The 13613-nt window shown below is 45.4% G+C and overlaps 1 protein-coding gene across 3 annotated transcripts in view; it reads left to right on the top strand.

The window, feature by feature from the left end:
• The first annotated feature begins 238 nt into the window (after nucleotides 1-238).
• The window catches only part of AK4 (adenylate kinase 4), a 68903-nt gene continuing 55528 nt past the window's right edge, over nucleotides 239-13613 (top strand). For 2 of the 3 annotated variants that reach the window (XM_037043315.1, XM_037043307.1), the window contains exons 1-2: nucleotides 239-296; nucleotides 816-1089. In XM_037043315.1, the coding sequence (XP_036899210.1) occupies nucleotides 945-1089 (145 nt within the window). In that variant the 5' untranslated portion in view covers nucleotides 239-296; nucleotides 816-944. Of the gene's footprint in view, nucleotides 297-815; nucleotides 1090-1340; nucleotides 1717-13613 lie in introns of those variants that run through there. The other variant, XM_037043324.1, reaches the window with a different exon arrangement.

Raw genomic sequence — 13613 nt, 5'->3', positions numbered from 1 at the left:
TTCTCTACCTCCCTTCGGCCCCACGGCCTCTACTGGGTTTGGGGGAGCTCGTGGGCCTGGGGAGGCGGGGAGGGGGGCAGAGAGCGGGCAGGGGAGCGGGCTCGGGCCGGCGTCTCGCGCGGAGCCGGAGCCGGAGCCGGAGCCGGAGCCGGAGCCGGAGCCGGTCTCCTCGGCTTACGTAAGGCGCGGGCCCCGCGAGGCCGGCAGTGACCCGGGGTGGGGGCGAGCGGAGGCGGCACCGCCCAGCGGGATCCTGGCTGGAGGCCTGTCCGGGCGAGCGCTGAATCCCAGCGAAGGTGTGTGTTTGTGGGGTTTCACTGGGTGGGGAGGCGCCGGACTCCTGCTTCTCTGGCCGGTGGGGAAGCCTGTCCGTCAACCCCAGGCGGAGGTGATCGCTGGGTCATCTGTGCGGGCGGACGGCATCCGCTGCGACTTCGTGGGATGTGACAGCCGCCCGGGAGGAGCGGAGGCGCGAACTAAACACTGCCCACGTGCGAGGGCACCCGGAGTGACTGCCCACCGGGCTTCCGCACTGTGCGGGGCAGGCGCAGGGATGCCGGACCCCGACCCCTTCCTCGGGCGAGAGGTGGGGGGGGGGGGGAGAGGCGGAGGGAGGGATCTGGGTGGGACCTGCGGCCACCGACCTCTGAGCCCCGAAGGCAAAGGCGGATCGTGCAGGGGCGGGTCCGAGGACTTCTCCGAGCTTGCAGGCGTGGGCGGGGAGGGCGGGGAGGTGCGGCGTGGCGCCTCACTCCGCCTTCCAGCCTCAGGGCTGAGGGGAGGGGCCGTCTCAAAAGTCTCTTCTTCCCTTGCAGGGGCAGCCGGCGAGTCCCGGAGCGAGCGGAGGGTGTCGGAGGCAGGGGCCGAAGAAACAAAGTTCCCGGGGCTTTTCCAAGGCCGCTGTCCGGGCTGCCTGTGCGGCCGCCCCACTCCTCGAGAAGGCAATGGCTTCCAAACTCCTGCGCGCGGTCATCCTCGGGCCGCCCGGCTCTGGCAAGGGCACCGTGTGCCAGAGGATCGCCCAGAACTTTGGCCTCCAGCATCTCTCCAGTGGCCACTTCTTGCGGGAGAACATCAAAGCCGACACGGGTGAGGGGGGTGCAGGGGGTGCGGGGCGGGGGGAGGGGGTGGGGGAGAGGGGCGGGTGTGAACCCGAAGCGGGATCTTCCAGTTAGGCCGGCAGACGAATGGCCGGCAGACGAATGGCCGGAGAGGGGCCAGGTCTCCTCGCCCCCGGGCGCTCTTCCCCCGCCCGCCCGCAGTCGTGCAGGCTTCTACGTGCCGGGGCGCATGCAGCCGGTGGGCCGCGGCCGAGCGGGCGCCGGGGGAGAAGGCCGAGGCGCGCTGGGAGGAGGGTGGAAGGTGCACGCTGCTCCTCTCTCTGCCGGGGCGCCTGGGGGAAAAGCCGGCACCGCCAGCTGGGAGAGCGAGGACCAGGTAGATGGCAACGCCAAGCTCCCCTCTCGTCCTGCTTCCTTAAGGCAAGACCGCCCCCTCCTCCGAGCCTCCGGCCCATCCCGGCCCCCCTCGGTCTCGCCCAGGCCCCCAAGGCCGTGCGCCGCCCACCTGTGGGAGTCCGCCCGCTGCGAAGGGGAACCTGTGGCGCCCTAGTGATGGGAGCCGCGCGCCATTCCAGCCCCTCCGAGTCCCCTCGGGCCTCCAGACGGAGCCCTGGGTGACTCTGAAAAGCCTGTCTGTTCCCTGTCTTCTTCTAAGGTAAATTGTCACCACGAACTCCGCTCCTCTCCAAGCCTGGGCCTGGCGGTTAGGAGACTCGATCTGATAAATTCCACATTGAATCCAGGTTCCCCGGAACTGGCTATTTAAGGCCTCCCCTGGCTTGCACGATGAATTTGGGGGATGTAGATGGCCTGATCTCTTGGGGTTGCAGAATGGCCTTGCTGTCTCTTCTTCCGCCCCACGTCCACACCAGCTCATTAACTGGCATTAAAGGGAGCGAGGTGGCTGTTGTGCCGCCGTGAGGTGCCTAACCCGCCAGGGATGCCGCTGCTCATAATTAGCAACTCCTTTATGAAAACTTGTTACTGCAACGGGGTATTTGACACTCGCCTCTCTTCTCGTTGCCCAAGGTGGTTATTACCTAGGGATCTTCATTACAGAAGCACACGTTAGTTTGAAGAGGTGGGTGGAGGGCTGTGCTGGAAAGCAGGCTCAAAAACGGGGAATTAAGAGCCTCAAAGGCTGAGTTTTCTTATCTCTTAAGCAGATAATAAAAGCAAGTTTTTATTATTCTTTAAAGATTTTATTTAGTTTTAGGGAGAGGGGAAGGGAGGGACAAAGCGAGGGAGAGAAGCATTGATGCTCGCCTCTGGTAAGCGCCCTCGTGGGGGTCCTAAACCACAACCTACGCGTGTGATGATGGGAAGTCCACCAGCGACCCCGAGACCCTCCGTGGGGCGTTGTGCGAGAGGACGCTCGGCTGTCTGAGCCACACCGGTCAGGACTAAAAGCAGATTTTCACTTTGATTTTCAACAATTCTCGGGGTGGGGGGCACCACGCCCATCTCTCAAAAGGAACAGTTCTGTGTACCAGGTTACGCTTGAATTTCCTCGGGGGGGGGCGGGGGGTATTACATCAATTATTAGGTTAATTTTAATACATTAAAATGTATTTTATTCTTTCGGTATTTGGGATGGTTCTTCTCAGTTTTCAGGGAGAGCAATGTGAGGGGGAAGTCTGGTTCCCCACCAACAGGTTTTGTGATAGGGGGGCTTGTCCGTGGTGGGGAGATGGAGGCAGAGTGAGGGCGGGAAATGATAGCGTGGGACGGAGCCCGTTTCTTAGCGTTCTCCATCCCTGGCTTGGTGACTTGTTTCCTTCTGCATGAAGGGCTTCCTTCACCCTGTCCGCCCTGGGGCTGGACTAGTGGCCCTTTCTGTTTTATAAGGGAATATGATGGGAAGTAGTGTATTTCTGCTGTTAGAGGTTTTGACAATTTTCCACTTGCTCTTTTTCCCTTATTCTCATTTTTTATTTCATTTTAACATTCCCTTGTTCTGAATTTTAATTTTCATTCTCTTTCCGATACCTTTAAACTCCCTCCCCTCACCCCCTTAACTTCCCAGTGTTTCTCCCTGAAGTAAGAAGTGACTGTGAAATGTTTAGATTACCTTTCCCCCCAACCCCGCCCTGTTGGAAATCAAGTAGTTTTTTCATGAACCCGTTTAGAGGAGCAGAAAAATAAAGGGTAGCAATTTGTTTCTAAAGTGGCTTGTTTCTAGTGGACTTGGAGGGTGTTCTCAGATTATTTTTCTCTCTCAGAAGGCCTAAGAGTCTTACAGGCTTACTGCCTAGTAAATAAAACATTCCACAGTATTTATTTCTCTGTTACCTGCTGTTTGCCTTTAGCCAGCTTCCTGGTAGAGAAGCACAACAACCCCTGTGTATGTACCCCCTTTATAGTTGAAGGTTTGAAGGAGACGATGAAACAGAGAAAAACCCCAGGAAGTAAAACCTTTGTAGGAATTTGAATTGGAAAGTAGCTCAGGCCATCTGTTCCAGCTTTGATTAGGGCATACTCCTGTCCACACGGCTTTCCCCCGCATGCAGCCTCTGCCTGGTGAAAAGCTGCTCCTTCAGGGAAGGGCTCCTCGTAGCTTTGGGGGACTCTTTCTTCCCTTCCTGCACCGGCAGAATTTGTCTCTTTCCTTTGCAGGTAGCTTGTTGGTTCAGTTGCTTCTGTCACATACAGTTACAATGAAGTGCAGCACATGTCTGTCTGATTCATCCAAGAGATACTTACTGAGTACCTGCTATGTGTCAGTCTCTTAGGTGATGGGCACTATATCAAAATTTAAGATTATCTCCTGCCCCTTGTCCCTTCTGCTTTCACCATGTTCCAGTTTGCACTGAGAGACATAGAGGAGAGTCATCTAGCGGGGTAACATGCGTGTAAGGAGTTCAATAAGTCTGTGTTGAAGGCATGGGTCAGGCATTCTATCTGTACCTTCCCCAGAGGAATGAAGCAGCATCCAGTGATCAAATCCAGTGATCAAATCCATTGTGTTTAATTAGCTTGGCTTTATGGTAAAAGTTTGTACTTACAATTTTGGGGGGGTGGAACAATTTTTCTCTATCCTTTGTTAGAAAAATTTTAACTGTTAATTTGAACATCTGATTGGCTTTATTAAGTATTCACAAATGGGGCGACATCCCATCCAGCACCTAGCAGGGCGTTCAGGGCTTTATAAAATGGAAGATTTTTGTAGTAAGAAGGTTTGGGCAAAGGAGCCATTAATAAAAGGAAAAAGATTATTTTGGGGCCAGGTCATCATTTTTTTTTGAAGGGAGTGGGGAGAATGGGAAGGGTTTTTATCATGCACATTTTCCTTTTTTATTTTTATTCCTATATTCTTTATTTAAAAAGAGATTGATTTTTTAAGAGTTAACTCATTTTCTAGTTACAGTTGACATATGATATTATATATGTAACTGAGATGCCCCTTCTTTCTCTGGGGATGTATAGGGCCCATGTGACAGATTACATTATTGGTGTTGACCAGAAAAGTACAGACTGGTTAATTATGTTTACAGAGAGGATGAAAATGTACTTAGACCAGGTATTGAGTCTAGGTTTGGTATCAGGGGCTTTTAGCACCATTGATGCTATTTTAGGCCTGTGGTTTCCTCTGTAACACCTTCAGGGTTCTTCTGGCTGGTCTAATAATCAAATGGACACGAGGCAGATTAGCAGGCAAGAAATAAAAGTTTAATAACACGTATGCTTACCTTCTACGAACATGGGGGAAACCCAGGCAAACTGAGCAGCTTGCTAAAATGGCAGACGTCATCCCCTTAAATACCACCTCAGCGAAAGACAAGAGAGATTGGAAGTGGAGAGTCAGTTTATAGGAGGTTACCGGGAAAAGCACAATAAACAAGGATAAAATTGTTACGTAGGTTTAAGTCCAACCCTTCTCCACTGACAGTGAAGGCAGGCCTGGTACGTTGGTACAGTGAGGGAAACACCTTCACGAATAGAGATTTCCCTTATAAATGTGATTCGTTTTTTTTTTTTTAAGATTTTATTTATTTATCTTAGAGTGGAAGGGAAGGAGAGAGAGAGAGAAATATCAATGTATGGTTGCCTCTTGTGTGTCCCCTGCCAGGGGCCGGGAACTGGCCTGCAACCCAGGCATGTGCCCTGACTGGGAATCGAACCGCGATTGTGTGGTTCACAGACCCGCACTCAATCCACTGAGGTACACCAGCACCCAGGGCAAATGTGATTCGTTTTTACAAGGGGTAACTTCTCCTTGGTTTTCAGTTTCTCCCCTGTCTGCTATTTCTTAAAATTAACTGGTCTAAAATAATCACTATCCCAAAGAGGCCTATTTTGAGGTGGCAATTTCCGCTTTGAGTCCTGTCTTTGAAACCTCAAGAAGTTTCACATTCCAGAAGCAATGTTGATAGATTTTTCTAGATTTTGTTAAACTAGCCCCAGTCTTGAGAATGGGTCAGTTCACTTAACGCAGTCGTGTCTCATTTCAGGATGTGGTCTTGCAGTGAGCTCCAAACATTAGGCCTGTGTTGATAATTAATTAGGCAAGATAATTAATAAAAGGCATTTGTATGGAGACCAAAAAAAAAAGGGTAAAGGTTGGAGCAAGTGATAAATCTGTTTCTGAGCCACTGAAGATTTCTAGATGTCAGGCTCAGGGTTTCCTTTGCAGGTTGAAACATCTCTGATGTCGACAGTGTTAAACTGATCCCATGACCAGGTTGTGAAAGAATTCACAAAGAGAAGAAAGGGTAGAGAATAAAGTTTTTATTCACTCTCCAAGGAAGGAGAGGGGCAAGGTGTGGAGAGAAGCACCAGCCTTGAGGGGTGGGGAAGCTTTGAGCTTTTATTGGATTATAATTGGATTGAAAAAGGGTGGAGGGGGTATTGCTGTTTTGTGTTGTAACCTGAGACTGCAGTTTTTTCAATGTTATCTTCTGCCTGTGGCTATAGGGAGCAGTTCTCTTCTAGCTTCCAGCGATTTCCAGTCCTGGGGACAAGCTCAGAAGAGTTGAATGGCCGTCACGTATAACAAGGTCATAGATGAGCTAGGCAAATGATGCCAGCTTGGTCCTTTCAATCAGGTGTCCAGGCAAATGTTTTTAGTGGTTTATGCCAGGTCCGAAGGTTGACTAAGTATGAGCTATTGTGGTAAATTTTGGTGATTTCTCTTGTTTGTATCAAATTGTCTAGTTGCAGTTTACAGGGCTTCTGGAAAAAGGACAATTACAGTTCTCAGTGGTTCCAAGTCAATGGATGAAATTTTTCAAACATTAGTTTGCAGAGCTCAGCCAAATATTTGAGGAAATTAGAGTAATTTGGGATCCTGTTCAGTTTACAGATAGGAACAAAATCTCAAAACATCGTGAATGGGTACTAGAATCTTATATCCATAAAGGTGTATTACTGAAACAAATATTTCCCTCTAAAATCATCCTCATTTTTACCAAAGATAGCCAAATTAAGACTAATTTAATTACAAAATAAGTCTAGTTTCAGTAAATTTGGCCTAATTATTTGTGCAAGTTCAACAAGAATAGTAATTAACTATATAGGTCCCTTTAAATCTGCTTTGCTGGACTTTTTCTTTTCTTTTAAAGATTTATTTATTTATTTATCTTTAGAGGGGAAGGGAAGGAGAAAGGGAGAGAAATATCAATGTATGGTTGCCTCTCATGAGTCCCCTGCTGAGAACTGGCCTGCAACCCAGGCATGTGCCCTGACTGGGAATTGAACTGCGATTGTTTGGTTTGCAGGCTCGCACTCAATCCACTGAGCTATGCCAGCCAGGGCTGGACTTTTTCATAAGGAATCTCTAGATTGAACTTTTAATAGCCTCTTGAGGCCAGAAAAGCCAAGCAAAGGGCTTGATTCTACTTCACTTATAGTATCTATAAATTTGGACAGAGTCCTCTCTTTTTGAGGTCCCCAAAATATCCTGAGGATTCTTTACCTGCCATGAAGTGACCTTCTTCACTCACCAGGTAGGCTGTTGGGAACTCTAAGGAGGGGTGTCAGGCCGGTATTTTTAAGAGGCCTTTTATTGGCTCCCAAAGGCAATTGTAGTTCCATAAAACTGTCTGGTCATATTTGAGTCTATGCATATCTCTCTCAAACATGACATTCTAGTCAAAGCCCTGGCAATAAAACCAGTGTTCTTTTTTTTCTTAAGCTATTATAAGTTTCTTTTTCTTTTTAGATTTTATTTATTTGTCTTTAGAGAGGAAGGGAAGGAGAGAAGGAGAGAAATATCAGTGTATGGTTGCTTCTTGTGAGTCCCCTGCTGGGAATTGGCCTGTAACCCAGGCATGTGGCCTGACTGGGAATCGAACTGTGATCGTGTGGTTCGAAGGCCCACACTCAATCCACTGAGCTACACCACCCAGGCCAAAACCAGTGTTTCTAATTGAGTCCTGTTACAAGGAAAATAGATTTTTTTAAAAGATTTTATTTATTTATGTATCTTTAGAGGAGAAGGAGAGAGGGAGAGAAACATCAACGTATAGTTGCCTTTCGTGTGTCCCCTGCTGGAAGTTGGCCTGCAGGGAACCAGCCTGCAACCCAGGCATGTGCCCTGACTGGGAATCGAACCGCAATCCTTTGGTTTGCAGGCCTGTGCTCCATCCACTGAGCTACACCTGCCAGGGCTGGAAAATAGATTCTTACTGAACTTATGCAAACAACTATATTGCCATGAAAATAAGAATATTCACTAAGAGGTCCCAAATTTTGGAGGGATCAGGTAGGAAGGAAACGATAAATGTTTCAATTCTGTTTGTAAAGGTATAATTTCCCAAATGATCTGTCATAGACAGTTGAAGAGAAACAGCTTTCTTTATCTCTGGAAAACAAAAGATTTTAAGAAATCAATATTTCAAACATAAAGATAAACATTATAATCATCCTTATCAGTTCATTCATTTCCATGTAAATAAGACTTGTTCTACTTGAATCCAGTTTTTCCGTTAGTCCTCTCAATCCCGCCTGATAATTGAGGGTGATGATGATTGTAAGAAGTTTGCAAGTCCTCCATCAAGGCTCCGATGATTTACCCAGTGCAGTGGGTGCCTCCAACTCTAGAAACTGGAAGGTACATACATTCCAAGTGGGAAACACTTTTTCTAACAGCTTGTCACTGTGAGGGTATCGTCCTTGCAGCAGGGGAGGGCTTCAACCCATCCGGAAACATACAGGCAACAAGAATGTATCGATAATACATACTAAGTGGCAGTGGAATGAAGTCCAGCGGAATTGCCCTGTGGAGGCTGAGGAATGCAAAAATACTGAAAGATGCAGTGTGCCTGGGAGCCTAGAAGAACCCAGAGGCTGGCCGTCTTGGGTTTCCCACAGTCCCAACTATTGGTTTAATTTACAACCATTTTTTACCCATACAATATACCCTAGAAGTGTATCTTCACTTATTTTGCCTTTCATTCCCATGCAATTCAACATATCAAATAAGCCAAATTAGTTTGCTATTCCCCTTGTATAAGGAGAGAGATAGCCTTTGAAATGACTCAAGGACCCGTTTGGAAAATCTCAAAGTTATTTTTAGTTTAGAAAAAAGACTTTAAAAATTGGAATTTTGGGAAGTTGTCAAAAACTATCAAAAGGTTTTAAAACACTTGACTAAATAGGATCATAGGTCAAAATGAAACAATACTTAACTAAGGCAACAAAAGATTTCAAAGGCAGAGTTTGCATAATTGTTAGCCAAATCTAGCTCTTACTATTGAGAAGATTCAGTTTTTTTAAGTATTCAATAATGTGCTTAAGACAACAGAAAATTAGTTTGATAAAACAGAATATTTGCTTTCTGGACAGATTACCTGAAAAGGAAAACCTTCTACAGTTGATTATAAGAGACGACTGACAGTCCAAAAAACTTTGTTCTTTTAGCAAATAAAAGAAAATTAAGTTTTAGCTTTACATAAGTGTATCATTGATATTAAAACTTAAATTTTAAAACCCTTATAACAACAATTCAACTGTGGTCAGTTTAATTACACAAGGTACAATTTTCTCTTTCTCTTCAACATTTGTATATTAGTTTTGCCCCTTATAACCTTACTCTAGCTTAAATAAAATACTTTCATTTCCCTTACCAAAAGTGTGTCTCCGTATCTCATATGCCTCCATCCCTCCCCTTCTTAAAATTGGAAACACATCCTACTTTTTTTCCATTCAAAGATTTCCCCCTTATTCCTACCAGTACATATACAGGGATTTTTAACCCTTAAAAACTGATTTCTAATGAAAACTAGGCAGTTAGCATTCTTTAGATTGCCAAGTTTATGAGCACGTCTCATAACCTAGAGACATAAGCCCTTTTACTGGCAAATACACTTGGTAATTTCAGGAAACATGCCCTTTTTAATACTGCAGTCTCTCAGTCTGACACAGGACGTGTTGACTAGCAAACCCAAATTGGTCTTACTTTCTCTGCCATAAGAGCCAAAGTAGATAAATATAGACTTATTTCACAATTAATATTTCTGTATTTTACCTCTTTTGGGAGATGAACTCCATACTTAGTAATTTTCATTATTTAATGCGGCTTAGTAAAACTTGAATGTTTCAAGTTACCAAAATATTTGGGGGAACTAAAACAAATATTGCTGAGAAGTTCACAAAAACTTTTTATTTCACCTGCATCTACTTATTTACTTATTTTCAATAATTATGTTTAGGTTACCCACAAAAAGTTTCTGAAATGTGAGACCAAGTCCGCCATTATTCTGAGTTGTTATTTTTGCCGACAAGTTTATAAGCTTAGGCAAAATAAAAGTATTATATTTAATACTCTCCATCTTTTTAAAAAAATTCTTACCTGAGGATGTTTGTTGATAGAGAGAGAGAGAGAGAGAGAAAAACATCAGTCGGTTGCTGCCCATATTCGCCCCAACTTGGGATCGAACCCACAACCTTTTGGCGTATGGCGTGACACTCCAAACAACAGAGCCCGGGCCAGGGCTCTACACCTGTTTTAACTAAAGCAATAAATGACTTTTAATTTTGAACATTTTTCCCAAATCACATATATCTGAAAGAAAATCATTTAAGTTAATTTCCTTATTTCTGAGAATTTCAGGATACCGGAGTTTTTTTTCAAGTGATGAGAAAGTTTATTTAGAAAGTTCACAGAGGTAGTAAAAGTGAGCCAGCTGGGCTGTGTAGGCTCAGGAAAAGAGTTACAAAGGCAGAAAAAGGGCCCTTGGAGATTGAGAAGGAAAGGCAAAGGTAATGGGCCTGGGGGAAGAGGAGGAGGAGGGGAAAAGGGCAGGGAAGCCCCTGAGAGGGAGAGAACACCTGTCAACAGAAGAAACATTCAAACGTGTAGAGAACTTTTGTGAGTTTATTTGAGCCAAACTGACAATTGCTGGCAAGCAAAATCTCAACAAGTTGAGAAAATACACCAGAAAAATGGCAGTTTTGCATCTTTTTATGTTACAATCAAAGACGGCATAAGGGGGCTTACATGAAATCCTTTGGTGATAGATTGGGGAGGTGGGAGAAAGCAAAGTGGGTGTGGGGTGGAGGAATCTCTGGGACTGGATAAAAAGTAAAAAGACACTTCTTTTACACAGGTGGGTAGAGGATAGTTAATAGTCAACAATAATAACAATGAGGTTGTTTGTGGCCTCTGCTCTGGTGATGTGGTTTTCCCCAGAGGGGTCGAGCAAAAGTGAAATTTACCTTGATGTTGCACAGGTATGTTGTCATAGATGCAAAAGACAATAGTTAGCTCTGGCTGGTGTGGCTCAGGGGATTGAGTGCCAGCCTGCCAACCAAAGGGTCTTGATTCCCAGTCAGGGCAGAAGCCTGGGCTGCAGGCCAGGTCCTCAGTAGGGGGCGCTAGAGGCAACTACACATTGATGTTTCTCTCCCTCTCTTCCCTCCCTTTCCCTCTAAAAAATAAATGAATAAGTGAATACAAATTTTAAGAAAGACAGTAGGCTCAATTAAGATAAAGATTGACTTTTGGCAGGGAAGATTGGAGCCTAGGGCATGACTGGTCACCACGAACAACTTCTAGATAATGTTTAAATTTCAGACCACCCCTTGTGGTTACTTTAGGTCTCCCAAGTGTGCAAGGCTGTCGTGCAGGCTTCCCTTGAGCTTGTCAGGCCTAGCATGTGGCCCCTTTTCTTCCACAACTAGAATACCCAATTTTTTAAAGATTTTATTCATTTATCTTTAAATAAATGGGGAACGGAAGGAGAACGGGAGAGAAATATCAATGTATGGTTGCCTCTCATGTGTTTTCCACTGGGAACTGGCCTGCAACCCAGGCATGTGCCCCGACTGGGGATCGAACCACGATTGTCTGGTTCACAGGCCAGCGCTCAATCCACTCAGCTACACCAGCCAGGGCCCAAGTCTTAATTTATAAGTGTTTGTTTGTTTTTAAGCCGGTTAAATAGAACTGTTTTTACAAAGTATCAGTACCACCTGGGTGTAGAAAATACCACACATCTACAACACACATACATCCAGATACAGGAATTTACAAACTGATGCAAACAGACCTCCTGGTTTCCTTAAAAGGAGTGGAATCCAGCCAAGTGACCTTCCTCTTCCCTTTTTTAGATAAAAATTACCTCTATTAAAATAAAAATAAGTTAAAAAAACATGTAATAGTTGAGCATGCTTGCTGAACTTTGACAAAATTTCTGAAAAAAGAGAACAATTACCTCTGTGAAGTGTTCATGTAGTAAAGATGGCCTACATAAGAATTCCTGGAGAAGGCCAGATATTTACATCTCAAAGGCAAAGGGAAAGAAATACATAACTTCCTCTTAGAAGGACTTTGGTTTCCCAAGGCCTATATTTACAAGCCTTTTGAGATGAAGAGGAGAGGTTTGGTAGGCTTTGGTTTCTGGCCGTGTAAAGACAGATTTGTAGAACAAGACAGCTGTTTTAAATTCCTCAAAGAGTTGAGTTACCACCTAAATGACACCGAAGATTGATCCACTTATATAAAGGGTCACTAGAGTGAGTGCTCAAATCAAGAGGGCTAGCCATTATATTCTTTGTATTTGGTCTTTACATAGGTGGCCATGAAACAGCTGTTGATGATGAGAGCTCTCTAAAAAATTTCCAAGTTAGGAGTTTTTCCATTTCAAAGACTCCGTCATCTGGCCATTGGTAGCAGGATCTCGTAATCTCAATAGCAACTCAGACTGTTAAGCTTTTCATGGTTTAACCAAGGGAGCATGAGGCCCCCACAAGAGAGTGCAAAGGATACAGCTCTGGCAAGATGCCAAAGTTCAGCCCCAGTGATGCTGACGGTCTGGAGGTCCGGGAATCTAGAGGTCTGTGACCCATTGTGGATTCTTGGCTTCACCCAGGAAAGAATTCAAACGTGAGTGAAAGTTGTTAGTGAAGCAGGAGGACAGAGAGAAGGGTACTCCACAGGCACAGCAGTCCTTCCCTAGTGGTATTTACTTCTTTTGTTGAGGCTCATGTAATTGAAGGCTAGGGCATTAATGCGAGGGAGGAATAGTCAGGAGTTTTCTGGGAACGGGGTGGAGACTTCTGGAAAGAGCCCCATCTGCCATCTTGTGTCCTTATATGGGCTTTCTGTTTCTGATCACGGTGCCTATGGTGGTGTGGGGTATGTGCTAATGTATTGCAATGGGTGCGCACTGAGGCTGGGTCTCACTGTGAAGTGAAATTAGTTGCCATGTTGCATCAAGCTGGTGTTCTGCTGAGTCTAAGCCATGCATCTATCTGTTGGGTATTGGTCTTCCTATCTCTTCGATCGTCCCTGCAGCCCTTATTGGTTGCATTCCTAACTCTACACCACCAGAGTTAGAAACAGCTATCGCAAGATACAGGGAACCATGTATTTCTCTACTCCCCACCTCCACCTTGAACAGAGTGGGGTAACTTCATTTAAAAAATTATCTATCTTCATAACCACAGCCTACTCCACTCCCGCCAGATGAATATGTATCCTCTGGCTGACAAAAACCCAGAACCATGAGTGGCCCTGTTTTCACCATCTCTGGGAAGGACAGGATCAACAGAAAATAAGAACATTCCAACCAAGTCTGGACCAGAGTCACGGTTGCCCCAGAAACTAGTTTCATCAATATTTTCTCCTGCCAGTCTAAAATTAGCTCACCATGTCTAACTTCCACTGAGCTTGGAAGGCAGAGTTTAGGGAGGCTGGCAGGGTGAGAATGCTTACCTCCTAACTGACTCTCCACCTTTTGGGGAGGCAAATTTTTCCTCTAACCTTTCAAGTTCTTGTGGTTGGTCTAACACTAACAATCAAATTGGCAGAAGGAAGATTAGCAAAAGAAAAAAATTTAATTACATGTACCTCCTGATTACATGGGGGAGACCCAAGAAAAGTGAGTGGCCGTCACCTCAAATACCTTAAGCTAAAGATAAAAAAAGATGTTCTCAGTGGAGAATCACTTATCAGGAAAAGCACAGTAGACAGGGTAAGATTCATATTTAAGTCCGAGGCTTCTCCATTAATAGTGAAGGCAAGCCTGGTACAGTAAGGGAAGCACCCTGACAAATGGAGATTTCCCTTGCAACTGTAACTACTTTATAAAGGGTAACTTATACTTGTGT

Source organism: Sturnira hondurensis, unplaced genomic scaffold, assembly GCF_014824575.4.
Source record: "Sturnira hondurensis isolate 20B ecotype Veracruz unplaced genomic scaffold, ASM1482457v3 Scaffold0000648, whole genome shotgun sequence".
Lineage (NCBI taxonomy): Eukaryota > Metazoa > Chordata > Mammalia > Chiroptera > Phyllostomidae > Sturnira > Sturnira hondurensis.
Note: the sequence above shows the minus strand (reverse complement) of the source record. Positions and strands in the feature narration are given on the sequence as shown.